The sequence below is a fragment of the Sceloporus occidentalis genome, unplaced genomic scaffold (genome assembly GCF_023333645.1).
Source record: "Sceloporus occidentalis isolate IW3139 unplaced genomic scaffold, rSceOcc1.0.p SCAF_21, whole genome shotgun sequence".
Taxonomy (NCBI): Eukaryota; Metazoa; Chordata; class Lepidosauria; order Squamata; family Phrynosomatidae; genus Sceloporus; species Sceloporus occidentalis.
In genome coordinates, this window is record NW_028317001.1 from 14,455,187 (window position 1) to 14,479,812 (window position 24,626).

At 45.7% G+C, this 24,626-nt stretch overlaps 2 protein-coding genes across 2 annotated transcripts in view; one reads left to right on the forward strand and one right to left on the reverse strand.

Annotated features, from left to right (window-relative positions):
- The window catches only part of LOC149301651 (uncharacterized), a 51,615-nt gene that overhangs the window by 25,572 nt on the left and 1,417 nt on the right, over positions 1-24,626 (forward strand). The window lies entirely within an intron of this gene.
- LOC149301652 (uncharacterized) lies at positions 515-20,419 on the reverse strand. The gene is made up of 5 exons (XM_089484260.1): positions 20,274-20,419; positions 6,710-6,878; positions 5,752-5,872; positions 1,932-1,991; positions 515-1,820 (listed from the first exon to the last, which is right to left on the reverse strand). Exons 1-5 carry the CDS (start codon positions 20,417-20,419, stop codon positions 517-519), a joined length of 1,800 nt encoding a protein of 599 aa, XP_089340386.1. The 3' UTR covers positions 515-516.

Consider the following 24,626-nt stretch of genomic DNA (forward strand, 5'->3'; position numbering starts at 1 on the left):
CATAGTCAGAAATTCAGCGTTTACGTCAGAACTGCCCACTCCAATCCAAACAATACATTAAAACCCCCAAACCTAAAACTCCACCCTCTTAAAACCTAGCCCCCACCTTCAATTCCCACAGTCTAGGCCCCACAGGTAACAAGCCCCCCTTTGCCATTCCCAGAAACTAGCCACCTTCCTGTTAATATCAGCCTCCACTTTCTTCAGCCAACATCCCACAAATTCCAAACGCTATCATTCCCAAAACTATTCTAACCAACTGCAACAAATCCCAGCCCCCCATTTAGCTAACCTATACCACGAACCACAATCTCCAGCCAAAGTTAAAACCCAAAACAATTATCTATCCTATTAGCAATTAAAACCTAAATCTAACAAAATACAATTTTAAAACATAAACAGACATATGGACAGAAAAACAAAATCACAAGGGCCTTTTCTTAGCACAGCAGGCTTGCAAATATATTTTTTGTATTCCTTATTGACAAAAATAATGTTAGTTCACTGCTGGCATTTTTATGGCTTCTGTCCAGTGTGGATTCTTTGATGTCTCACTTGGTGTGACTTTGAAGTAAAACATTTCTCACAATGCTGGCATTTGTATGGCTTCTCTCCTGTGTGGACTCTCTGATGTTTCACTAGGACTGACTTCATATAAAAAGATTTCCCACAATGCTGGCATTTGTATGGCTTCTCTCCTGTGTGGGCTCTCTGATGTGTCACTAGGACTGACTTCATATAAAAAGATTTCCCACAATGCTGGCATTTGTATGGCTTCTCTCCTGTGTGGACTCTCTGATGTGTCACTAGGTGTGACTTCGAAGAAAAACATTTCCCACAATGCTGGCATTTGTATGGCTTCTCTCCTGTGTGGACTCTCTGATGTGTCACTAGGTGTGACTTCGAAGAAAAACATTTCCCACAATGCTGGCATTTGTATGGCTTCTCTCCTGTGTGGACTCTCTGATGTGTCACTAGGTGTGACTTCGAAGAAAAACATTTCCCACAATGCTGGCATTTGTATGGCTTCTCTCCTGTGTGGACTCTCTGATGTGTCACTAGGACTGACATCTGAGAAAAACATTTGCCACAATGCTGGCATTTGTATGGCTTCTCTCCTGTGTGGGCTCTCTGATGTGCCACTAGGTTTGACTTCGAAGAAAAACATTTCCCACAATGCTGGCATTTGTATGGCTTCTCTCCTGTATGGACTCTCTGATGTGTCACTAGGTGTGACTTCGAAGAAAAACATTTCCCATAATTCTGGCATTTGTATGGCTTCTCTCCTGTGTGGACTCTCTGATGTGTCACTAGGACTGACTTCTGAGAAAAACATTTGCCACAATGCTGGCATTTGTATGGCTTCTCTCCTGTGTGGGCTCTCTGATGTGTCACTAGGTTTGACTTCGAAGTAAAACATTTCTCACAATGCTGGCATTTGTATGGCTTCTCTCCTGTGTGGACTCTCTGATGTGCCACTAGGACTGACTTCATATAAAAACATTTCCCACAATGCTGGCATTTGTATGGCTTCTCTCCTGTGTGGACTCTCTGATGTGTCACTAGGTCTGACTTCTGAGAAAGACATTTCCCACAATGCTGGCATTTGTATGGCTTCTCTCCTGTGTGGACTATCTGATGTCTCACTAGGTTTGACTTCGAAGTAAAACATTTCTCACAATGCTGGCATTTGTATGGCTTCTCTCCTGTGTGGACTCTCTGATGTGCCACTAGGACTGACTTCATATAAAAACATTTCCCACAATGCTGGCATTTGTATGGCTTCTCTCCTGTGTGGACTCTCTGATGTGCCACCAGGACTGACTTCATATAAAAACATTTCCCACAATGCTGGCATTTGAATGGCTTCTCTCCTGTATGGACCCTTCGATGCATGACAAGCATTGACTTGTAAGCAAAATGTCTCCCACAATGCTGACATTTATGTGACTTCTTTCCTGTGTGGATTCTCTCATGACTCAAATATTTTTCTGTAAAGAAGCACAGTGTTAAGAGAGGAGGGTGTTACCCATGATTTAGCCCTCTTTAACCCCTCCTTATTAGAGATTAAATTAAGAGAGTTTCTGTTAGTAACCCAAGCATGACCATACTACTTATGCCCCTAAATCCATGGAACAATTGTATCCTTATTTATAGGAGTTAACAAAGAAGAGATTGGAGGGGGACTTAAGGGAATCACTGGAAGCAGATAGTCAGAAAAAGGAATGTTGCAAAAATATTCTGTTAAACATGTGGAGAAATAGTTTGATTGGCAAGTGGCATTATATCCTGTGAGACTGCCATAAAGTCCTGAGTCAGAGACCAAGGCATGATGGAAGCTAACTGCAGAGGTCCCTTCATGCTGTGTGGCACCAGGAGATGACTCACAACCAATACAGTATACAGCTCACATGTGGATTGGTGTGGATTAGAGTAGTGTGTACAAGGGATGGTGAAGTTGATGGAAGTCGGAGAGGAGAGCTTGCAAATAATTGTATTATTAGGAGCAGGTAACTGTTAAAGTTGCCAGATATTGTGCATCTGCGATTATTTGTAGCAGATTTTTTTTTTGGAACAGATGTAGAAACACCCATGAAATATCTTGAAATAATTATGACCAAGAGTCAGGCTATTACATTTTTATACAACTTCCATTTTGGAATTAATGGGATTGTATACGGTGTTTTCTGCACTATATCCATTTGACTGTTCTGTTTTATATGAATCATTTTAGAAGTTTGAAGTTAATGAGTGGACTGCCACTATAAACACTATAAACACGCCATGTGCAGCTTGTATTCTGCTTGAAATGTTATATAACTCAGCTTGGGAGATACTCGATTAGGATACAACTTTCTAAGCAACCGTGCCAAAGCTACTATTTTAAGTCTATATTTCTCAAAGTTATTTGGGACAATTTTTACCTGCCAGGTTTAGGATTTCATTTTATGGATTGATGTTTACCCTTATTGCTACAATACAAATTACTTCTTGTGATGCTTTGTGTGTTTTTCAAGCTAGGCGATCCTGGCTTTGCTCCTGCCTTCCCCTCCTGGATCCCAGAGGCCTGATCCCCTTCCCTTTCTCCTTCCGCTCTCCAACCTTCCCTATTGCCCATCTGCACTGCTTTACCATTTGACCTTCAACATCTCTTCCCTGCCTTTCTGTTTTTCACATTGCCTCCATCTCTCTATCACAGACACACACCCACAGAGTGTGATGCACAAAAGGGACACTTTGAGGCTCATTTCTTGAGAATGGCAAGACAATCATTATACAACTAATGCATTAGGAAAGGCAGAACAAGGAGTCTGGGACCTGGTTTCTGATATTAGTGAGGGTCAAGTGTGAGGGATGAGCCTTAAAACAACCTTAAGGCATCTCTAAGACAGGGATGGACTACTATTCGGAAGTGGGATGGTCACATTGGACCCCAGGGGAACTCAGGGGAAACCCCAAATTGTGTTGCCTAAAAATATGGTTTAATGTTTTGCCCCTCAATATCCCACAGCATCCCTTTGTGGAAGTGGAGGCCATTTTGCCACTGTTGGGCCCTCTCTGATCCATTGCAGGGCCAAGGGAGGCCTTTGTCCCATGAAGCCTCTCCAGAGCCTCAAAAGGCTGGAAGAGGGGCCACAAAAGCCAGGAAACTTGCTCAGGAAAGGGCTGAGGACCATTTAGGGGCAAAAAGCATTAATCTCCATGGCTCCTTACCACAAAATTTCAGAATTGGCAGTTTAGGATTGGATATTGAGAATCCTTACAAAGCGGAGAACAATAGTGCCTCACTAAAACTAGAAATTCCAAGATTCCACAGGAAGTTGTTATGGCAATTAAATTACATGTGAAAGGGAACTAGGAATGGTAGTAGAGCACAAGTTGAACATGTGTCAACAGTGTGATGCAGCAGCTAAAAAGGCCAATGTGATCCTAGGCTGTATCAATAGGAGTATAGTGTCAAGATCAAGGGAAGTAATAGTTCCACTCTATTCTGTTTTGGTCAGGGCTCACTTGCAATGATCTTGTGTCCAAATCTGGGCACCACAATTCAAACAGATGTTGAGAAACTGGAGCATGTCCAGAGGAAGGAAACCAAAATGGTGAATGGTCTGGAAACCATGCTCTCTGAGGACTGACTTAGGGAGCTGGGTATGTTTAGCTTGGAGAAGAGAAGGTTAAGAGTGGATATGACAGCCCTGTTCAAATATTTGAAGAGATACTGAGTATGGAGCAAGCTTGCTTTCTGCTGCTCTAGAACAAAGGACACAGAACAATGGACGCAAGTGTTAGGAAGGATCGAATCAGGGGAATTTAATTAGCTCAAATTTACAAGAGGCGTGTCCTAACAACGCACGCAGAGGATTGGGTCCCTATGTGTATACTAGAGGTCATATAGTCCAACCCCAAGAAACAGAGACTGCAATGTCAATGAGTTGCAAATAAAATATAAACATTTATTAAAGCCACACAACCAAAAAGGGATCACACACGCACATGCACATTCAATGCTAAAGCAAGGGAGGGGAAGAGTTGGGGATAAAGGAGAAAGGATAGAGGCACCGGTGAAATATTTACCTTAGGAGTCTTCTCCAAGCGACAGATGTGAGGGATGTTGGTAAGTGAACACGGCAGCAGGGAACAGAAAGCAAGCGGCAACCGCGATGGCTAGGAGCTAAGTTCCAGCGGGCTAAGCTAACAAGAGGCCCGAAAGAGACAGTGGGCTTTGGCTTGCCCAAGTGATTTCAGCAGGGCACAGTGCCCAAGAGAGCTCCGGAGCGATTGCTCGACAGAGTTGAGGTTTGGAACTGTAGCTCAAAAAGCCCAAAGGAGGGCTGGAATCTGGGTCTTATTTATACTGCGAAACGTATCCTTAGGCTATAGCTACCTGCGGAACAAAGGTCTTCATGGCTATCTATTGACTAAGACTAAAGTTAAACAATGGATACACAAAAGAGTCTGCCACTTCTTTGGGAGAAGACTACTATGTAGATGGCTGGGTACTTAATACCATCAATAGGTGAGGCAAACTTCCTTTGTCCTCATTCAGGTTGCCTGCGACAATGGCAACTCCCAGAACTGGTTTTAAAGGTTTAAATCTACCTTTCTGCTTTAGCCATGGCCTGCTAGGCTTGTCTGGCTACGTGGTCAGCTCGCTTTTGGGATAATGGCGGCTGTGATGGGGTCAGTCAGGGGTCATGATTTTTGATCGCTTGGTACCCAAAATTTATATAAATCCAAACTCGATCACACAAGCCACAGGAAAAAAGGTTCCACCAAAATATTAGGAGGAACTTCCTGACAATAAGAGCTATTCAACAGTGGAATATACTCCATCAGAGCATGGTGGCATCGCATTATGGTTTATTATTATTATTATTATTATTATTATTATTATTAATTTCAAATTAATGGACATGGCACAATGGATGCAAGCCACAGGGACAAGAGATTCCACTTAAGCTTTAGGAGGAATTTCCTGATAGTAAGAGCTCTTCAAAAGTGGAATATACTCCCTCAGAGTTTGGTGGAGTCGCTTTCTTTGGAGGTCTTTAAACAGAGGCTGGTTGGCCATCTCTTGGGGGTGCTTTGAATGTCTATTCCTGCGTGGCAGAATATTGAACCGGATGGTCCTTGTGGTCTATTTCAACTCTTTGATTTTATAATTCTAAAGTGGAATCATAGCACTCTGACAGTGAATTATGAAAGGGCCCTCAGTCTTCAAAGGAAGTGAAATGGATTCAGGTTCCTTACCCACAGAGGCTACATTTCCATAATTCTCCATCATCACATAACTGTACATCAGTCTCTGTTTCTTCGTTAACAGTTTCCATTCCTCCTCAGTGAAATATACAGCCACATCCGCAAAGGTCACCTGCAATAGAAAATAGCCCTGATCCAGAGAGTGACTAAACAAAAGGGGAGGAAAGCACATGGTGCATTGCAAATATTATTTCAACACTTCAGAATTCAGTCCAGGAAATAAACTTTAAATTCTGCAAGAAAGCAAAAAGCTACAGCCTTTGACATCCAGTTTGTCTCAAATCCTTTCAATATAATATACAATATGATAAACAATATATTTTTGCCATTTCTGGAATATTATTGATTGATTAACATACTGGCTATTCCAACATGTATATTAGTTTTCATATAGCCATATTTCACCTAATTACAGAGGCAAATTTCATTTTTAATAAACAGTTCTGGGGAGTACTCTGGGTTTCAGGGCCACTGGGCCCACCCTCAATTTAAGTCCAGAGATATTCTTCCATATCATCCAGCATTTCACAGATGGGGAAAGCAACACACATGTGGAGAAACAACACCAGAAGTGAGTCAAGATGGCCAAAGTTGTTAATGATAAAGATCACACAAGCGAGAAAGGGTACAGCATTTTGCTTTTGGCTCAGACTCCTGGCAAGGGCAAGGCCCTGCCCCCTTCTCTCCTCCCCTCTCCCCTCTTTTGCATTGATGGGCTGTAGACTCTTTTGAACCTGGAATGCACTTTGCAACAACTTAACTGACCTGAGGAGAAAGGAGGAAATGGGAGGAGGAGAGTGAAATAGGACATTTCCTAAGCCCCTGAAAAAATGAGGAGACAGAGGATTAACCAGGACACTCTCTGCCAAACCGGGACAGTATCTTCTTCGCTTGCTTTCATGATCCAGCCCAGACACAGATGAAAATAACAGTCAGGATGGCAACTTACCAAAGAGCTGTTAACCCTCGGTAGCCTCTTTCTGTTGGAGCCCAGCTCCGTCTGCTTGGCCTTTGTGTTGGCCATCAGGTGGGCAGGGGGATCCTGGTGGCCCTGCACTTTGGTCACTTCCAGCAAACAATGTCCCAACGCTGTGTACAAGGGGATCGTGATGAAGTTCCTGAGAAAAGAGACCAGGGTAAGGCTTGGTTTAGCAAGAAACCCTGCAGCAGTCAAAGACACAGAGAACAGCATCCTGCTGATGACATACGCAGGTAATATATGCCTCCTTTGGGCCGATGTAGAGGTGAGCATCCCCTTCCTCCCTCTGCACCAAACAAAACCCCCTGGACCTAGCACAGACTCACTGCAGCTCCCCTACACAACACTTACTCCATGCCTTGTGAGAGTAGCTGGGGATCAGGGGATGGGGAATTGGAAAGGGTCCTGACTATGTCCTCATAGCTGGATGTGAAATGAGTGCATTATCTGCTGAAACCTCTGCAGAGGTCCCCAGTTACCCTCAGAAGAAGATTTCTTCATTTTGCTTCTGACTACAGAAACACAGCTGGATGCTTCTCTAATACCTCACACCAACACTCTCACCAGGCATGGAATGGCCATGCGGGATGGCTTCCACAACTCTATGGTAGGACCTGGGTCAGTGAATGGCCAGTTGTAGTCTGATTCCACTCGGAGCAACACTGGAGCATAGAGGGTTTTGCTGGGTCAGGCTGTCTGGCCTGGTGGTTCCTCATTCTCCCAATGGCCAAACCGGCAGAACTCTCTATGCTCCAGTCTTGCTCTGGGTGGAAAGGGTCTACAAATGGTCCTTCCCCAGGGAGGCCCCCGGTCAAGAAGGGCAGGAAAGGAGCTCTCTCTTCTCAGGTTGCTCCCCTTCCATGGGATCCAGCCCTTCTCCCAGGATCAGGGGGCACCAGAGGATTGAGCTGATGGAAAGGGAGCATCCAATTCCCATGGCAGCCTTCTGCATGCAGAGAAGTCACAATTCTGAGAGTGTCTTTGCCCATGTGGAGAGTGCCCATTTTCCACACTGTTGTCTATCCATCTTGTCTTGGGAATATCCTGGTCTAGCCACATGCAGACCTAAATCCTAGCCTGTATCCTATGCCTAGTCCTGATCAGAGTACAATCACTGAATCAATTGGGTTTATCTACATGTTGACCCACCAGTCACTTATGGTTTCAGTGGGTCTGCTCTCTAGGGTTAACCAACAGGATTCTGGACTCCTCAGATTTTTAAATTCAGGAATGCAAATTTTTCATGCTGTGTCATCATCACTGATGAGAATTTGACTTCTCTTTCACACAGAGGAGGAGGGGGAGGACCTGCTTTATGTCCCAGGTGGAGAAGCTCTAGCTCTAGGGCTGGATGAGACATGAATTACCTTACAGATCTAATCCATGCCCTCCCATCATCATGGCCCCCTCCCCATTTAAACACTGGTCAAAATAATTACTTTATTTTTGCAGATGAGACTATTTTTCTAAGTTTAACTGCTGCGTTTCCTATGTCAGTCATAGCAGGAGCATGAAGTATGAACCTCCGCCCTCTTCTTGCTAAAGCCACATAGAAATTGAGGCATATACATTTGTGTGCATTGTTTCTGAATGGATCTATTGTTAAAATCACAATTTCTTCATTTTTCCTTGAATATTTTTTAAAAAGATGCACACTGCTGAATATGTTGCACTTGATATAACAAATATCTATAAATGTATAGGTTTATGACTTGAATATTGCACCCTGGATTATGCTCATTTGGGGTAAGTGAAGACGTATATAAATTCATTTTATAAACCCAGTGAAACTAATATCTCACAAAGTTCTAGTAAACAACACATACACACACAGTTCCCATAAAAAGGACTCACTGTGTGTCTGAGGTCTGGAAATCTCCCTTCCACCTTCTGGGAAGACAATGCTGTTAGAGAGCGAATTTGGGGCTTTATGCCTGCAAAGCATGGGCTCACTCTCTCAGCTGCAACATTTCCATACAATTCTGGACTGAAACATTTAAACAAAGGTCATCTTTCAGCTCCAGGAATAAAGACCTACCTTCAGTACAAAGACACTGACTTCTTCAGCCCCAGAAAGGCCTCTTCTGCAGTCCTTTATGGCCGGAGCTTCCCTGGGTCAGAGGCCGTCTCCTCAGCCGTAGAGAAGGGTTGCTGTGAGTGCGAAGGAGGAGGAGGTCCACAGGGCTGAGGGAGGGAAGGCAATGGGAAAAGGTCAGTGCCAAAGGCCATGGAGGGCAGAAGGTGACAATGCCTAGGAAACTCCTCTGAGTCCCAGCCCTAGGAATGAGTGTCAGGAGTTAGTCCAGGGGCTGAGGGGGTCTCCTTTCCCAAAGGGGGAGGCAAGGACCGGTGGACCCTCCCCAGCTAGGGCCCAAAGGGAGGGTCTCTTTCCCCACCTCTCTCTCTCTCAGCCCCCAAAGCCCAGCCTCTCCACTGGTCCTGCCTCCCTTCCTCAGACCCCCACAGGCCCCTTCCTTCCTTCCTTCCTTCCTTCCTTCCTTCCTTCCTTCCTTCCTTCCCCCCAAAATGGAGGGTCAGAGGCACAAAGGGACACACAACCCTCTTTTTGGCCCAAGGAACCTGGCCTCCTTCTCGCTCTGGAGCCTCAGAGAGAGAAAGAGGAACCTCTGTTCTGTTGGGGCGTGTGGAAAGACGTGCTTTGTCCACCACGACCACCTGCTGAGTTGAACCACGTCGACAGGACGCCAGGGAGAAGGAATCTGTGGAGATGTCTGCAAAGGTATTCTGGTCAAGAAGGAAATATTCCTTCACCACTGCAAATGGACATGAGCTCCAGGCTTGAGAAATAACCACAGAACAAGCCTTCACTCTTCATGAGGACTTTAATCTTCGTTTGCAATATTTACAATATATATATATATATATATATACACACACACAGACACACACACACACACACACAGTGTATTGGACAACCGTCTCTAATACACACTATTTACACCAACCAACAATAATAACACAACCTGTGATGCAGCCACAGTAACACCATCCACAGAGAGGCAGTTGCTCTCACACACCAACTGTCTCACTCTGTCTCTCAGTGACAGTTAGGAAGGACAGTTGACAGTTGCATCAACATTCCAATGATGCACTGTTCGAATGCTGACACATATAACTGCCACTAGAGATGTATATAACTTGCACAACAGCTCCACCTAGTGGCCACATCCATGTCATTCCCTGACATGTTCAACTGAGGCTTCAGAGAATGTTCCAGAACATTATTCCCCACATTCACAAGCAGCACAAAATGTCCACCAGAACACAAAATGGCTGACAGAAACGAAAAAGTCCACCGGGACACAAAATGGCTCCCTCTGCCTCAGTGCTTGGCAGTTGGCAGCCTTCAGGGAACCCAAAATGGAGGATGAAAGGGCCCTAAAGTCGGAAGGGACCCCAAACAGGATTTGCAAACTTAACAACACCTAAACATTTTCCTGATGCTATTGAAAGGAGGAATCTGATCCCCTCCTTAATTACAATCAATAGTGAAAGATATTAATATTGATATTAAGAGTGCCCATCGTCCACAACCCAGCTCAGGTCTTGACCGCTCAGGGAGGCCAGTCCAGCTGCAGGTGGCCCTCCGTCCGTCCGTCCTCCTTTCCTTCTGCATTCCTCCTCTTTTCCCCAGCATCAGCCCCTTTCCCAAGAAGGCTGCATCCGCACTTAGAAATAAGACACTTTGACACCGCTTTAACTGCTCGGTGCTATGGAATCCTGGGATTTTACCTTTGGGACATTAGCCTTCTCTGCCAGAGAGCTCTCATGCCACAACAAACTACACATCCCAGGATTCCATAGGATGGAACCAGGAGAGTTAAAGCAGTTTCGAAACAGATTATTTCTGCAGTGCAGATAGAGCCTAAGTTGGTTGTAAAAGAATAGAGGCACCCAAGTCAAATTTTTATCCTGTAAAAAATGGTTTTGCTTTTTTAAAATATAAGCAGTTTGTTTTTCTGTCTAATCATTATTTTTGTTGTTCTTGTTTGTTTCTCTTTTTGTTTGTTTCATTCTTGGTAATATGGGTTATTCTGGTCTGTCTCCTTCCTTCTTGCCTCAAAATCTATTAATAAGGAAACTGGGGAGACTTTTAAAACCTCCCAAAGGAGCCACTTTTGGCCTTTTTCAGGGGAGAAGCCTCCTCTTAGAAGCCAAAGCCCAATGTTTGTGAAGCAGAAGAATAAGGCTTGTATTAAAACTATCCTCCCCATTTCTGATCCCTTTTAAAACCCATGTTCCCCAGAAGGATCAGAGCTGTGTATTACGAAAACCCTCTCAGAAAACATACACACAAAAGACACACAAAGAGACACACTTCCTTCCTTTTGGCCCAAGGAGCCTGGCCTCCTTCTGACTCTGGAGCCTCAGGAGAGAAAGAGAAGCCTCTGTTCAACTGAGGCTCAGAGAAGGTTCTGGAACATTATTCCCCATAGTCACAAGAAGCACAAAATGGCCACCTCTGTCTCAGCGCTTGGTACTTGGCAGTTTGAGGCCTTCAGGGAAGCCATAATGGAGGAGGAAAGGGCCCCAAAGTCGGAAGGGTCCTCAAACAGTATTTCCAAACCTTAACAACACCTAAAATGCCAAACCAAAAGAACATTCCCAGAGTTCCATACCACTGAGCCATGGCCATTACAGTGGTGCAAAGCAAGAAGGCACAGGAAGGTGACATTAATGATGATTAAGGTCTGGCAGCAGCTCTATCCTCCCCCCTAGGCCTGATAAAATCATCATCATCATCATCATCATCATCATCATCATCATCATCATCATCATCATCATCATCATCATCATCTTTGCTACAGCATGAGCGCCACCATTAAAAGCACTGAAATCCCCTTTGGGACTTCAGAGAGAGTGGGCCATGCCTAGAAGGACTGCTGGGCCTCCTTCCTCCCCTCCTTAATGGCAGTAGCCAAAGGAAAGCAGCAGCAGTAGACCCAAGGCAGGCCCCGCCAGATCTCAGTGCATCAGTGAAGCCTAGTGGTTCCAGGTCGTGTCCCTCTGCTGTCGCTTCACTCCCCTCACTCCTTCCTCCCTTCCTGTCTGTCTCTTTATCTCTCTTACACTCTACTCCTTTCTCCTCCTTCCTTCCTGTCTCTCTATCTGTCTCTTTCTCCCTCTGACACTCTGCTCCTCTCTCCTTCCTTCCTTCCTTCCTCCCTCTCTGTCTGTCTCTTTCTCTCTCTTACACTCTGCTCCTCTCTCCTTCCTTCCTTCATTCCTTCCTCCCTTCCTGTCTGTCTCTTTATCTCTCTTACACTCTATTCCTCTCTCCTCCTTCCTTCCTGTCTCTCTATCTGTCTCTTTCTCCCTCTGACACTCTGCTCCTCTCTCCTTCCTTCCTTCCTTCCTTCCTTCCTCCCTTCCTGTCTGTCTCTTTATCTCTCTTACACTCTACTCCTCTCTCCTCCTTCCTTCCTGTCTCTCTATCTGTCTCTTTCTCTCTCTGACACTCTGCTTCTCTCTCCTTCCTTCCTTCCTTCCTTCCTTCCTTCCTTCCTTCCTCCCTCTCTGTCTGTCTCTTTCTCTCTCTTACACTCTGCTCCTCTCTCCTTCCTTCCTTCCTTCCTCCCTTCCTGTCTGTCTCTTTATCTCTCTTACACTCTCCTCCTCTCTCCTCCTTCCTTCCTGTCTCTCTGTCTCTTTCTCCCTCTGACACTCTGCTCCTCTCTCCTTCCTTCCTTCCTTCCTCCCTGTCTGTCTCTTTCTCTCTCTTACACTCTGCTCCTCTCTCCTTCCTTCCTTCATTCCTTCCTCCCTTCCTGTCTGTCTCTTTATCTCTCTTACACTCTATTCCTCTCTCCTCCTTCCTTCCTGTCTCTCTATCTGTCTCTTTCTCCCTCTGACACTCTGCTCCTCTCTCCTTCCTTCCTTCCTTCCTTCCTTCCTCCCTTCCTGTCTGTCTCTTTATCTCTCTTACACTCTACTCCTCTCTCCTCCTTCCTTCCTGTCTCTCTATCTGTCTCTTTCTCTCTCTGACACTCTGCTTCTCTCTCCTTCCTTCCTTCCTTCCTTCCTTCCTTCCTTCCTCCCTCTCTGTCTGTCTCTTTCTCTCTCTTACACTCTGCTCCTCTCTCCTTCCTTCCTTCCTTCCTCCCTTCCTGTCTGTCTCTTTATCTCTCTTACACTCTCCTCCTCTCTCCTCCTTCCTTCCTGTCTCTCTGTCTCTTTCTCCCTCTGACACTCTGCTCCTCTCTCCTTCCTTCCTTCCTTCCTCCCTGTCTGTCTCTTTCTCTCTCTTACACTCTGCTCCTCTCTCCTTCCTTCATTCCTTCCTCCCTTCCTGTCTGTCTCTTTATCTCTCTTACACTCTACTCCTCTCTCCTCCTTCCTTCCTGTCTCTCTATCTGTCTCTTTCTCCCTCTGACACTCTGCTTCTCTCCTCGGTCACTTTTCCGCACGCAGAGCTAAATAGAGAAGCAGAAGCTCCTCCTCTTCTTGAGGCTGGCCAATGAGGGCAGAGGACCTGGAAGACCCCACCCCCTGCCCCAGACTCACATTTTCTGTTCCGGAGGCCATTTTGTTTTCTGGCAGCCATTTTGTGTCCCTGGCCCTGATTGGCTGGAATCCCAGTCCCTGCCTCCTTGTGTTCTGGCGCCCATTTTGTGCTGCTTGTGACTGTGGTGAATAATGTTCCAGAACCTTCTCTGAGGCCTCAGTTGAACAGTGGTCTCTCTTTCTCTCCTGAGGCTTTAGAGAGATAAGGAAGCCAGGCTCCTTGGGCCAAAAGGAAGGAAGTGTGTTTATTTTTGTGTGTTTTGTGTGTCTTTTCAAATAGACACAGCTCTGCTCCTTCTGGGGAACATGGGTTTTAAAGGGGATCAGAAATGGAGAGGATAGTTTTAATACAAGCATTATTATTATTCTTCATAACATCAGGCTTTGGCTTCTAAGAGGAGGATCCCCCCCCCCCCCGCCAAAAGGCTAAAAGTAGCTCCTCTGGGAGGTTTTAAAAGTCTCTTCAGTTTTATTATTAAGAGATTTTAATGCATGAATGAAGTTGACAAACCAGACCATCTCATATTACCAAGAATGAAACAAACAAACAACAACAAAAATAACAAAACAAAGCGCTTAGTTTTTGAAAGTAAAAGCATTATTAAGAGAGGAAAAAAACCAGACTTGGGCGCTTCTACCCTTTTACAACCAGCTCAGGCTGTGTCTGCACTGCAGAAATATTCCAGTTCGAAACTGTGTTAACTCTCCTGGCTCCATCCTGAGGTATCCTGGGATTTGTAGTTTGTTAGGCACCAGAGATCCAGAGCCACCCCAAGGCAAGGCTCTCCAGGGCTCTCTTGGCCCTCCTTTGCTTGCAAATATAGTGGGGCCCTGGTATACGTGGGGGATCCGTTCCGCTCCCCGGCGTATACCAAAATCCGCGTATGCTCAAATCCACACGTGCCAACATTGGGGACAAAAGTCCCTCTCCTCTCCTCCCCTTCCCAACTTTTTCCCTCCTCACCGCCACGGTCGGGGGAAAGGCCGCGTGGGGATGTTGGAGGCCAAGAGGGCTCCAGCCCACCATCCGGCCCTTCTGCGGAGGTGGCAGTGATTGCTGCGGTGGCAGCGAAGAGGAGGCAGAGGATCAGCACCAGACGCTCCACTGTCATGACCGCTGAAGGGCCGGGTGGTGACTCAGAAGCCTCTTGGCCTCCAATAGCCCCACACGGCCCTTGCGCCATGGCGGCAGTGGAGAGGGGGCCGAAGAGGCCTCTGGCAGTACTCCTCGGCCTTCGCTCCACTGCCTGCACACTTGGCCTCCAGGAGAAACACCTCGCCTCTCCCCTGGCCTTGGCAACGAGGAGCCCGAGGTGGCGGAGCAGCAACACCAGATGCCTCCTCAGCCTCCTTGCTGCCACCGCAAGCACAAAAGGGCCAGGTTTGGGTGTTGGAGGCCAAGAAGACTCCAGCCCAGCACCTGGCCCTCACGCAAAGGCAGCGGCGGAGAGGACGCCTCTGGCACTCTCCTTGGCCTCCTCTCCGCCGTCACCATCACCACCACAGGAGTTGCCGGCGGCGACGGCGGAGAGGTGTCTGAGGCTTGGCCTCCTCACAGCCGCAGCTCCACTGCCGCCACCAATGCAAAAGAGCCAGGTGCAGCCTGGAGGCCTCTTGTCTAGCTTGTTCCATGTTTTTGTTTTATATACTGTTTAATTTGGTTAACTGCTATTAAGGGACATAGCTATGAGATTCTATGATATGGGGTGCACTATAAACCTTTTAATAAACGAACAGGGATTGCAATCCTGTATATTCATATTATCAGACATAACTCCAGAAAATGTTAGCCTTTTGGATGCCACAAGGTTCCTCTCACTCTTCAATGCAAGAAGCAACACCTCAGCTTCCTTCTAGAAGATAAAGCAAAAAGGCTTCAAAACCACTGAAGCCTTGGGCAAGTCACACTCTCTCAGCCTCAGAGGATGGCCATGGGAAACCCACTCTGAAGAAACCTGCCAAGAAAACCCCTTCAGAGACTCCCATAAAGTCACCATAAGACCTGGAAACAACTGGAAGGCAGACCCCAAGAACAACATTGGGAAATAGGTGCAAGCCTTGCCTTGGGAAAGTGTAATGACTGGGCTCCAGTCAATGGAGGTCTTCTTCAGGCAGAAAAGGGAGGTTTATGCAAATGCAGAATGACATCACTGCTATGGAAGGCTCTCTTGACCAATCAGAGAGCAAGATGAAGGTTCTTCTGGAAGTTTCCGTGAGAAGGAGATATAAGGCCTGAGAGACCAAGAGACAGTTGGGGGAATTGTGTCGGTTGGAGATCGAGAGAGAGAGTTAAAGAGCGGATCTTGGAAGTTAGTCTCAGAATTGGATGTTTAGGTCTATTTATTATTTTAATAGCTTGCATGAATTGAATATTATATACTTACAAATATTGTAACCTGCAAGATTCTTAATATCTTGTATGACTTACATTTTAGTTATATTTTGTTATTTATAGTAAATATCTCCTTGGAGTATCTTCTACTCGACGCTCCTTTTACACGTCTTTTGGCTCAGTTGATGCTTGGGAAGATCAGTAAAGAAGGAGAAATAAGGTTCCTTAACTGGTCCCAATGTAGGTTAAGGGAAGTCCTTTTATAATTCACTGGATGATGGCAGCGTTATTTAAGGAATTCAAGGGTCTGCTGGGCTAAGAGCCATAATGTCTAAATGTCTAATTAACAATTTGTAATCCACTCTGATAGCCTTTTGGCTGAAGAGAGGGGTATAAAATTATTATTATTATTATTATTATTATTATTATTATTATTATTATTACAGGGCCGCAGTTTGGCTGCTTGGACCACCGGAGATCATCACAGTGAGTCATTTGAAAAGCCCATCTCACTCCAGAAAATAAAGGTACTTGAGGAGTTTGCACTCTGCGTCTTTCTGTAATAATAGCTACAAAACTGATAATAGCATTTGGGACATTTAGTCTTTTAATAAAATATGGCAGATTTAAATGCTGCTTTAAAACCTCTTTCCATCTGCCAGCTTTGCGCTGGTTTTGAGGTAAATGAGAAAGTGTTGGGAGGGAGGGACTGCCAACAGAATTTGGAAATGCATTGCAGGCTATGGACAGTTTGCGGCCAAGAAAGAGCTTCCCTTAGGGTCGGCATAGGTCAGGAACAACTTGGAGGCACACAACGACAACAAGTCCAGTAACACCACTAACACAAGGCAGCTAGGGAGAAAGAAAGAAAGAAAGAAAGAAAGAAAGAAAGAAAGAAAGAAAGAAAGAAGATGTGGGAGTTGTAGTCCTTGGTTCAGAAGGATTGGAGGGGCCTTACTGCAAGGCAGGACCCCTCCTCTCTCTGGCCATGTGGATGCTGGGAGATCCAGTCCAGTCCAGAAAATGCACTTTAAATCCCATTGGCAAGAGAAAAGGCTACTACTGCCTTTCAGGTCCAGTTTGCCCCAAATCCTTTATGAGGCCAGAAACCCCTTTGTTAAGAAGTGAACACCGAATATCTCAGGAAGGCCCTATATCTCCCAAGGCCCCCTCCCTCCAGGACCTCCTTCCACTCTTCCCTCAGTGTCTCTCTCTCCTGAAGGCCTCAAACTGCCAACTGCCAAGCCCTCAGACAGAAGTAGCCATTTTTTGTCCCAGCGGCCATTTTGTGTTCCAGTGACCATTTTGTGTTCTGGCAGCCAATTTGTGTTCTGGCAGCCATTTTGTGGTACAGCAAACATTTTGTGTTCCGGCAGCAATTTTGTGTTCTGGTAGCCATTTTGTCTTCTAGCAGCCATTTTGTGTTCTGGTGGCCATTTTGTGTTCTGGCAGCCATTTTGTATTCTACCAGCCATTTTGTGTTCTGGTGGCCATTTTGTGCTGCTTGTGACTGTGGGGAACAATGTTCCAGAACCTTCTCTAAGGCCTCAGTTGAACAGAGGCTTCTCTTTCTTTCCTGAGGCTCCAGAGAGAGAAGGAGGCCAGGCTCCTTGGGCCAAAAGGAAGGAAGTGTGTCTGTGTGTTTTTTGTGTCTCTTTTCTGAGAGGGTTTTCTTATTACAAAGCTCTGCTTCTTCTGGGGAACATGGGTTTTAAAAGGGATCAGAAATGGGGAGGATAGTTTTAATACAAGCCTTATTATTTTTATTCAGAAACATAGGGCTTTGGCTTCTAAGAGGAGGTTAGTCCCCCAAACAAGGCCAAAAGTGGCTCCTCTGGAAAGTTTAAAAAGACTCCCCAGTTTTCGTATTAATAGACTTTCAGGCAAGAAGGAAGGAGACCGACCAGAATAACTCATATTACCAAGAATGAAACAAACCAACATACAAAGAAACAACAACTAGAAGAATAAGGATTAGACAGAAAAACAAACTGCTTATATTTTAAAAAAGTAAAACCATTTTTAACAGAATAAAAATTTCACCTGGTTGCTTTTATCCTTTTACAACTGACTTGGGCTCTATCTGCACTACAGAAATCATCTGGTTAGAAACCACTTTAACTCTCCTGGCTCCATCCTATGGAATCCTGGGATCTGTAGTTTGTTGTGGCATGAGAGCTCTCTGGCAGAGAAGGCTAAGTGTCCAAAGATAAAATCCCAGGATTCCATAGCACTGAGCGGTTAAAGCGGTGTCAAAGTGCTTTATTTCTATAGTGCAGATGCAGTCTTCTTGGGAAAGGGGCTGATGCTGGGGAAAAGAGGAGGAATGCAGAAGGAAAGGAGGACAGACGGAGGGCCACCTGCAGCTGGACTGGCCTCCCTGAGCGGTCAAGACCTGAGCTGGGTTGCGGACGATGGGCACTCTTAATATTAGTATTAACATCCTTCACTATTGATTGTAATTAAGGAGGGGATCAGTTTCACTTTCAATAGCATCAGGAAAATGTCTAGGTGTTGTTAAGGTTTGGAAATCCTATTTGGGATCCCTTCTGACTTTGGGGCCCTTTCATCCACCAATTTGGATTCCCTGAAGGCCTCAGACTGCCAACTGCCAAGCGATGAGGAAGGGGCAGCCATTTTGTATCCCAGTGGCCATTTTGTGTTCTGGTGGCCATTTTGTGTTCTAGAATCCCAGTCCCTCCCACTATCCCTAGAACTGATTGGTTGGAATCCCAGTCCCTTCCACCATCCCTGGCCATTTTGTGTTCCGGAGGCCATTTTCTGCTGCTTGTGACTGTGGGGAATAATGTTCCGGAACCTTCTCTGAGGCCTCAGTTGAACAGAGGCCTCTCTTTCTCTCCTGAGGCTCCAGAGTCAGAAGGAGGCCAGGCTCCTTGGGCCAAAAGGAAAGAAGTGTGTTCCTTTGTGCCTCTGCCCCTCCATTTTGGGGGGAAGGAAGGAAGGAAGGGGCCTGTGGGGGGCTCTGAGGAAGAAGAGGCAGGGACTCAGGGCCAGTGGGGAGGCTGGGATTTGAGGGCTGGGAGAGAGAGTTGGGAAAGAGACCCTCCCTTTGGGCCCTAGCTAGGGAGGGTCCTTCCGTCCTTGCCTCCCCCTTTGGGAAAGGAGACCCCCTCAGCCCCCTGGACTCACTCCTGCCACTCATTCCTAGAATGGCTGGGACTCAGAGGAGTTTCCTAGGCATTGTCACCTTCTGCCCTCCATGGCCATTGGCACTGACCTTTTCCCATTGCCTTCCCTCCCTCAGCCCTGTGGACCTCCTCCTCTTTCGCACTCAGAGCAACCCTTCTCTACGGCTGAGGAGACGGCCTCTGACCCAGGGAAGCTCCGGCCATAAAGGACTGCAGAAGAGGCCTTTCTGGAGCTGAAGAAGTCAGTGTCTTTGTACTGAAGGTAGGCTTTTATTCCTGGAGCTGAAAGATGACCTTTGTTTAAATGTTTCAGCCCAGGTTTGTGTGGAAGGGCAGCAGCTGAGAGAGTGAGTCCATGCTTTGCAGGCATCAAGCCCCAAATCAGTCTCTTGCAGCATTGTCTTCCCAGAAGGTGGAAGTGAGATTTCCAGACCCCAGACACACAATGCGCCAGTCAGTCCTTTGTTTGGGGACTGTGTGTGTATCTGGTGTTTTCTAGAGTTTTGTGAGGTATTTGATTCACTTGGTTTATATAATGAATTTACTTACATCTTCACTTCCCAAAAATGAGCATAATCCAGGGAGTAATCTTCACGCATAAACCTGTACATTTATAGACTTTTCATGTATCAAGTGCAACACATTCAGCAGTGTGCATGCTTTTAAAAAATACGCAAGGAGAAGATTATTATTATTATTATTATTATTAACCTTTATTTATGAAGCGCTGTAAATTTACACAGCGCTGTACATGCAATTTTTTTAGTTAGACGGTTCCCTGCCCTCAGGCTTACAATCTAAAAAGACATGACACAGAAGGAGAAGGGAGTGGTGACGGGAAAGGGTAAGAGGTCCAGCAGTTCCTCTCAGCCTCTGAGGCCTGGACCAAGGCAGATGGACAGGAGGGAGGGCTTGGCTTCAAAATGGAAGGTTAATCATTATCCACGGAAAATACATACTCACAAGTAGGATAATACATAAACAGTACATAGCAATACAGGAAATGGATCAATAAACAGTCAAGAACAGAACATCAGATAGTTTAGATGAATGTGATTTTGACAATAGGTCCATTCTGAAACAATGCACACAAACGTACATGCCTCAACTTCTATGTGGCTTTAGCAAGCAGAGGGAGGAGGTGCACACTTCTTGCTCCTACTATGACTGACATAGACAAACACAGCAGTTAAGCTCAGAGAAATAGTCTCATTTGCAAAAATGAAATAATTATTTTCACCAGTGTCTAAATGGGGAGGGGGCCATCTGTCAGGGATGCTTTGATTGAGATTTCCTGCATGGCAAGGGGTTGGACTGGGTGGTCTTTGTAGTCTCCTCCAGCTCTACAATTCTATGATTCTACGTGGAGAGTGCCTATTTTCCACACTGTTGCCAGTCCATCTTTGCTTGGAAATTTCTTGTTCTAGCCACATGCATTCCTAAATCCTAGCCTGTATCCTATCCTATTCTTAGTCCTGATCAGAAGAGAATCACTGAATCAGTTGGATTTACCTATAGATTGACTCACCAGTCACTTATGGTCACATGGGCAGAGGCACTCTCAGAATAATGACTTCTCTGCATGCAGAAGACTGCCATGGCAATTGGGTTCTTTCTTGCCATCAGCTCAATGCTCTGGTGCTCCTCGATCCTGGGAGGAGGGCTGGATCCCATGGAAGGGGGGCAACCACCGAAGAGAATGCTCCTTTCCTCATTTGCTTGACCGGGGGCCTCCCTGGGGGATGGAGGGCAACTGGTTTGGCCAATGGGAAAATGAGAGGCCACCAGGCCAGAAAGCCTGACCCAACAGAACCCTCTATAATCCAGTGTTGCTCCAGGTGGAATAAGACTACAACTGGCCATACACTGACACAGGTCCTGCCATAGAGTTGTGGAAGCTATCCCGCATGGCCATTCCATGCCTGGTGAGAGTGCTGGGTGCGAGGTATTGGAGAAGCATCCAGCTGTGTTTATGTAGCCAGAAGCAAAATGAAGACATCTTCCTCTGAGGGCCACTGGGGAGGTCAGGAAGTTTCAGCAAACGATGCACTCATTTCACATCTAGCTACGGGGACATAACCAGGGCCTTCTCCAATTCCTCATCCCCTAATCCCCCACCACTCTAAGAAGGCATGTAGTATCTGTTATGTAGGGGAGCTGCAGTGAATCTATGCTAGGTCTGGGGAGCTTTGTTTGGTGCAGAGGGAGGACGCAAATGCCCACCTCTGCATTGGCCCAAAAGAGGCATATGTGATCTGTGTGTGTCACCAGCAGGATGCTGTTCTCTGTCTCTTTGAGTGCTGCAGGGTTTCTTACCAAGCCAATCCTAATCCTGGTCCCCTTTCTCAGGAACTTCATCTCGGCTTCCTTGTACACGGCTTTGGGGCCTCTCTTGCTGGAAGTGACCAAGTGCAGGGCCACCAGGACCCCCTGCCCTCCTGATGGCCAACACAGAGGCCAAGCGGAGGAAGTTGGGCTCCAGCAGAAAGAGGCTGCACTCTTTGGTGAGTCACTATCCTAATAGCTTCATCTGTGTCACTGCTGGGCCAATTTATGAAAGGGAAGCAAATAAAATACTGGCCGAATTTGGCAGAGACAGTCCTGGTTAATCCTCTGTGACCCCATTATTTCAAGGGCTTTTAAACAATCTGGTTTCTCTCTCCTCCTTTTACTTTCCCCTTTCTTCAGCTCATTTCAATTTCTGCATAAGGAGTGCCAAGGAGTTTGCACCCCATCATTTCAAAAGTAGGGAGAGGAGAAGAAAGAAGGGGGCAGGGACTTTCCTTTCTTAGGAGCCTGAGGGAAAAGCAAACTGCTGTGCCCTTTCCTGCTTGTGTGATCTTCCTCTTCCATCTTCACCATTTTCTGGTGTTGCTTGCCCACATGTGTTTTGTTTTTCCAATCTGTGAAATGTTGGGAGAATGTCTCTGGATATAAATTGGGGGTGGCCCCGTGGCCATCAAGTTCACAGGGCTCTCCAGAACTGCTTTTTAAAAATGACATTTGCCTCTGAAATTTGGCAACAAATGGCTAAATGTACTATAGGTGTTGCGATAGTCAGTATCCTAATCCATTATCAATATCCCAGCAATATATTGTTTATTATATTGTATATTATATTGAAAGAATTTGAGACAAACTGAATCTCAAAGGCAGTAGCTTTTTTCTTGCTAACAGAATTTAAAGTTCATTTCCTGGACTAAATTCTGAGGTTATCAAATAATTTTGGGATGCATCATGTGCTCCCCCCCTTTTTTTTGTATTAGTCATTCTCTGAATGAAGGCTATTTTCTATTGCAGGTGACCTTTGCGGATGTGGCAGTACATTTCACTCAGGAAGAATGGAAACTGTTGACAAAGAAGCAGAAACATATGTACAATTATGTGATGATCGAGAATTATGAGAATGTGGCTTTTGTGGGTAAGGAAGGTGAATTCATTGCTCTTCCTATAAAGACTGAGGGCCCTTTCATACTACATTATCATGGCACTATGATTCCACTTTAGAATCATAGAATCATAGAGCTGGAATAGACCACAAGGACCATCTGGTTCCACCCCTTGCCATGCAGGAATACACACTGAAAGCATCCCCGGTAGATGGCAACCCAGCCTTTGTTTAAAGACCTTTAAAGCCTTTCAAAGAAGAAGTGCTTTAGAAATTAACAACAACAACAACAACAACCATAATGAAACACCACCATGCTCTGAGGGAGGATATTCCACTGTTGAATAGCTCTTACTGTCAGGAAGTTCCTCCTAATATTTTTTCCCTGTGCCTTGCTTCCATTGTTCCGTGTCCTTTGCTCTAGAGCAGCAGAAAGCAAGCTTGCTCCCTCCTCAGTATATCTTCAAATATTTGAACAGGGTTATCATATCCACTCTTTAACCTTTTCTTCTCCAGGCTAAACATTTCCAGCTCCCTAAACCACTCCTCATAAGGCTTGATGGTTACCAGACCCTTCACCATTTTCATTGCTCTCCTTTGGATACACTCCAGCTTCTGAACATTTATTTTGAATTGTGGTGACCAGAAGTGGACACAGTATTCCAAGTGGGCCCTGATGAAAGCAGAATAGAGTTGCACTATTACTTACCTTAAGAGTTGAAAAACTATAAGGGCCATCCAGTCCAACCCCCTGCCATAACACTATACTCGCATTGATGTAGACTAGGATCACATTGGTCTTTTTAGCTGCTGCATCACACTGTTGGCCCATGTTCAACTTGTGGTCTACTAAGAATCCTAGATCCCTTTCATGCGTAGTTTAATTGTGATAGCAACATCCTGTAGAATATTTGAATTTGTAGTTTAGTGAGGCACTATTGCTCTCCATTTTCTAGGGATTCTAAATATCATATCTTAAACTGGCAATTCTAGGATTTTGTGGGAAGGAACCATGGAGAAAAATGTTTTTTTGGCTCCAAATGCTCCTCAGCCCATCCCTGACCAAGTTTGCTGCCTTTCTTGGTGCCTCCTATAGCGTTTTGAGACTCTGGAGAGGCTTCTTGTGTAAAATGGCTCCCTTGACCCTGCAATGGCTCAGAGAACAGGGGCAAAGGGGATGCTGTCGGATATTGAGGGGCAAAATATTATTTATCATCCCCCAGGGAATACCATGTGGGGGTGCCCTTGAGATCCCCTGGGTGGCAATGTGACCACACACCCATCAACAACAGTAGTCCATCCCTGTCTTAGAGATGTTTTAAGGCTGCTCTCTGGCACTTGACCCTCACCAAAATTGGAGTCCAGGTCCCAATCCCCCTTGCTCTGCCTTTCCCAATTAGTTATTTGTATATTGATTATCCTTCCTTTCTCAACAAATGGGCCTCAAAGTGTCCCTTTTATGCATCACACACACTCTGTGGGTGTATTTCCGTCTGTGATAGAGAGAAGGAGGGAATGTGAAAAACAGAAAGGCAGGGAACAGATGGTGAAGGTGAGATGCTGAAGCAGTGCAGATGGGCAAGAGGGAAGGTTGGAGAGCGGAGGGAGAAAGGGAAGGGGATCAGGCCTCTGGGATCCAGGAGGGGAAGGCAGGACGAAAGTCAGGATCGCCTAGCTCTGTGCGGAGAGGAAGGGACCTCTGGGAAGGGCCAGGAGAGGGGCCTTGGGGATTGGGAGGCAGCCACCACCTCACAGATTTTAAGGACTGGATTGAGTGAACTGGTGAGAACAAGGCTCAGGCCCTTGTTTTCAGACATATTAAGGGGCTCCATTTAGCAGTTATCAACAATGTCTATGAAGAGAGGAAAGGCGACACAAAAATTCCCTTTTCTCTAATGTTTTTGTCCAACCTGAGTTTGCTTAGCTCCATGGTTGATTCCAGAGGCCCTTTGTTACCCAAAATGCTGGAGTTTGGTAAGGACACCCGCAAGTGTGATGCTTTTAGGGAAGTTTGGTACGTAGCTGTAAAGAGAGGTATAGTTTGGTTGGGACAAGAGTGACCTCGGGATTCAGCCCAACTATACCAGGCCCAGAAGCACACAGAACTCCAAAGGCATTTGAAATAGGTTTTATCTTTTATTTAGGGGAAAAGCAACACACACACATGTAAGGGTTCACACACATGCACAAGAACTAGATAACATGTGGGAGTGGTCAAGAGATGTAAGACTTTCATAATGGTAATACTTTACATAGGCGGATCTGGATTCCAATTGCTGAGGGTTTGATATGGGAAGAGAAGTCAGGAGCTGCTGCGACAAGTGGGGTTGCCGAGTGCATTGAGGTGCTTAGCCATGTAAACCAACAGACTGTGTGTCTGTGATTGGACTGGCATCAAAGAACAGCCATCCAGGGCAGATATTTATACTGTAATTGTTGCTTGGGAGCAGAAACTGAGTGTCCAAAAAGGTTTAAATTGCTTTAGAATGTTTC

Bases quoted from the DNA above. Each gene is read 5' to 3' on its own strand.
- LOC149301652 (XM_089484260.1), bottom strand. From the start codon at position 20,419: ATGGGATCCAGCCCTCCTCCCAGGATCGAGGAGCACCAGAGCATTGAG. The intron at 5,873-6,709 runs GTAAGTTGCCAT...TTTCTATTGCAG, and splicing joins CGAGGGTTAACAGCTCTTTG to GTGACCTTTGCGGATGTGGC. The intron at 1,992-5,751 runs GTAAGGAACCTG...GCTTCTTTACAG, and splicing joins TGGAAATGTAGCCTCTGTGG to AAAAATATTTGAGTCATGAG.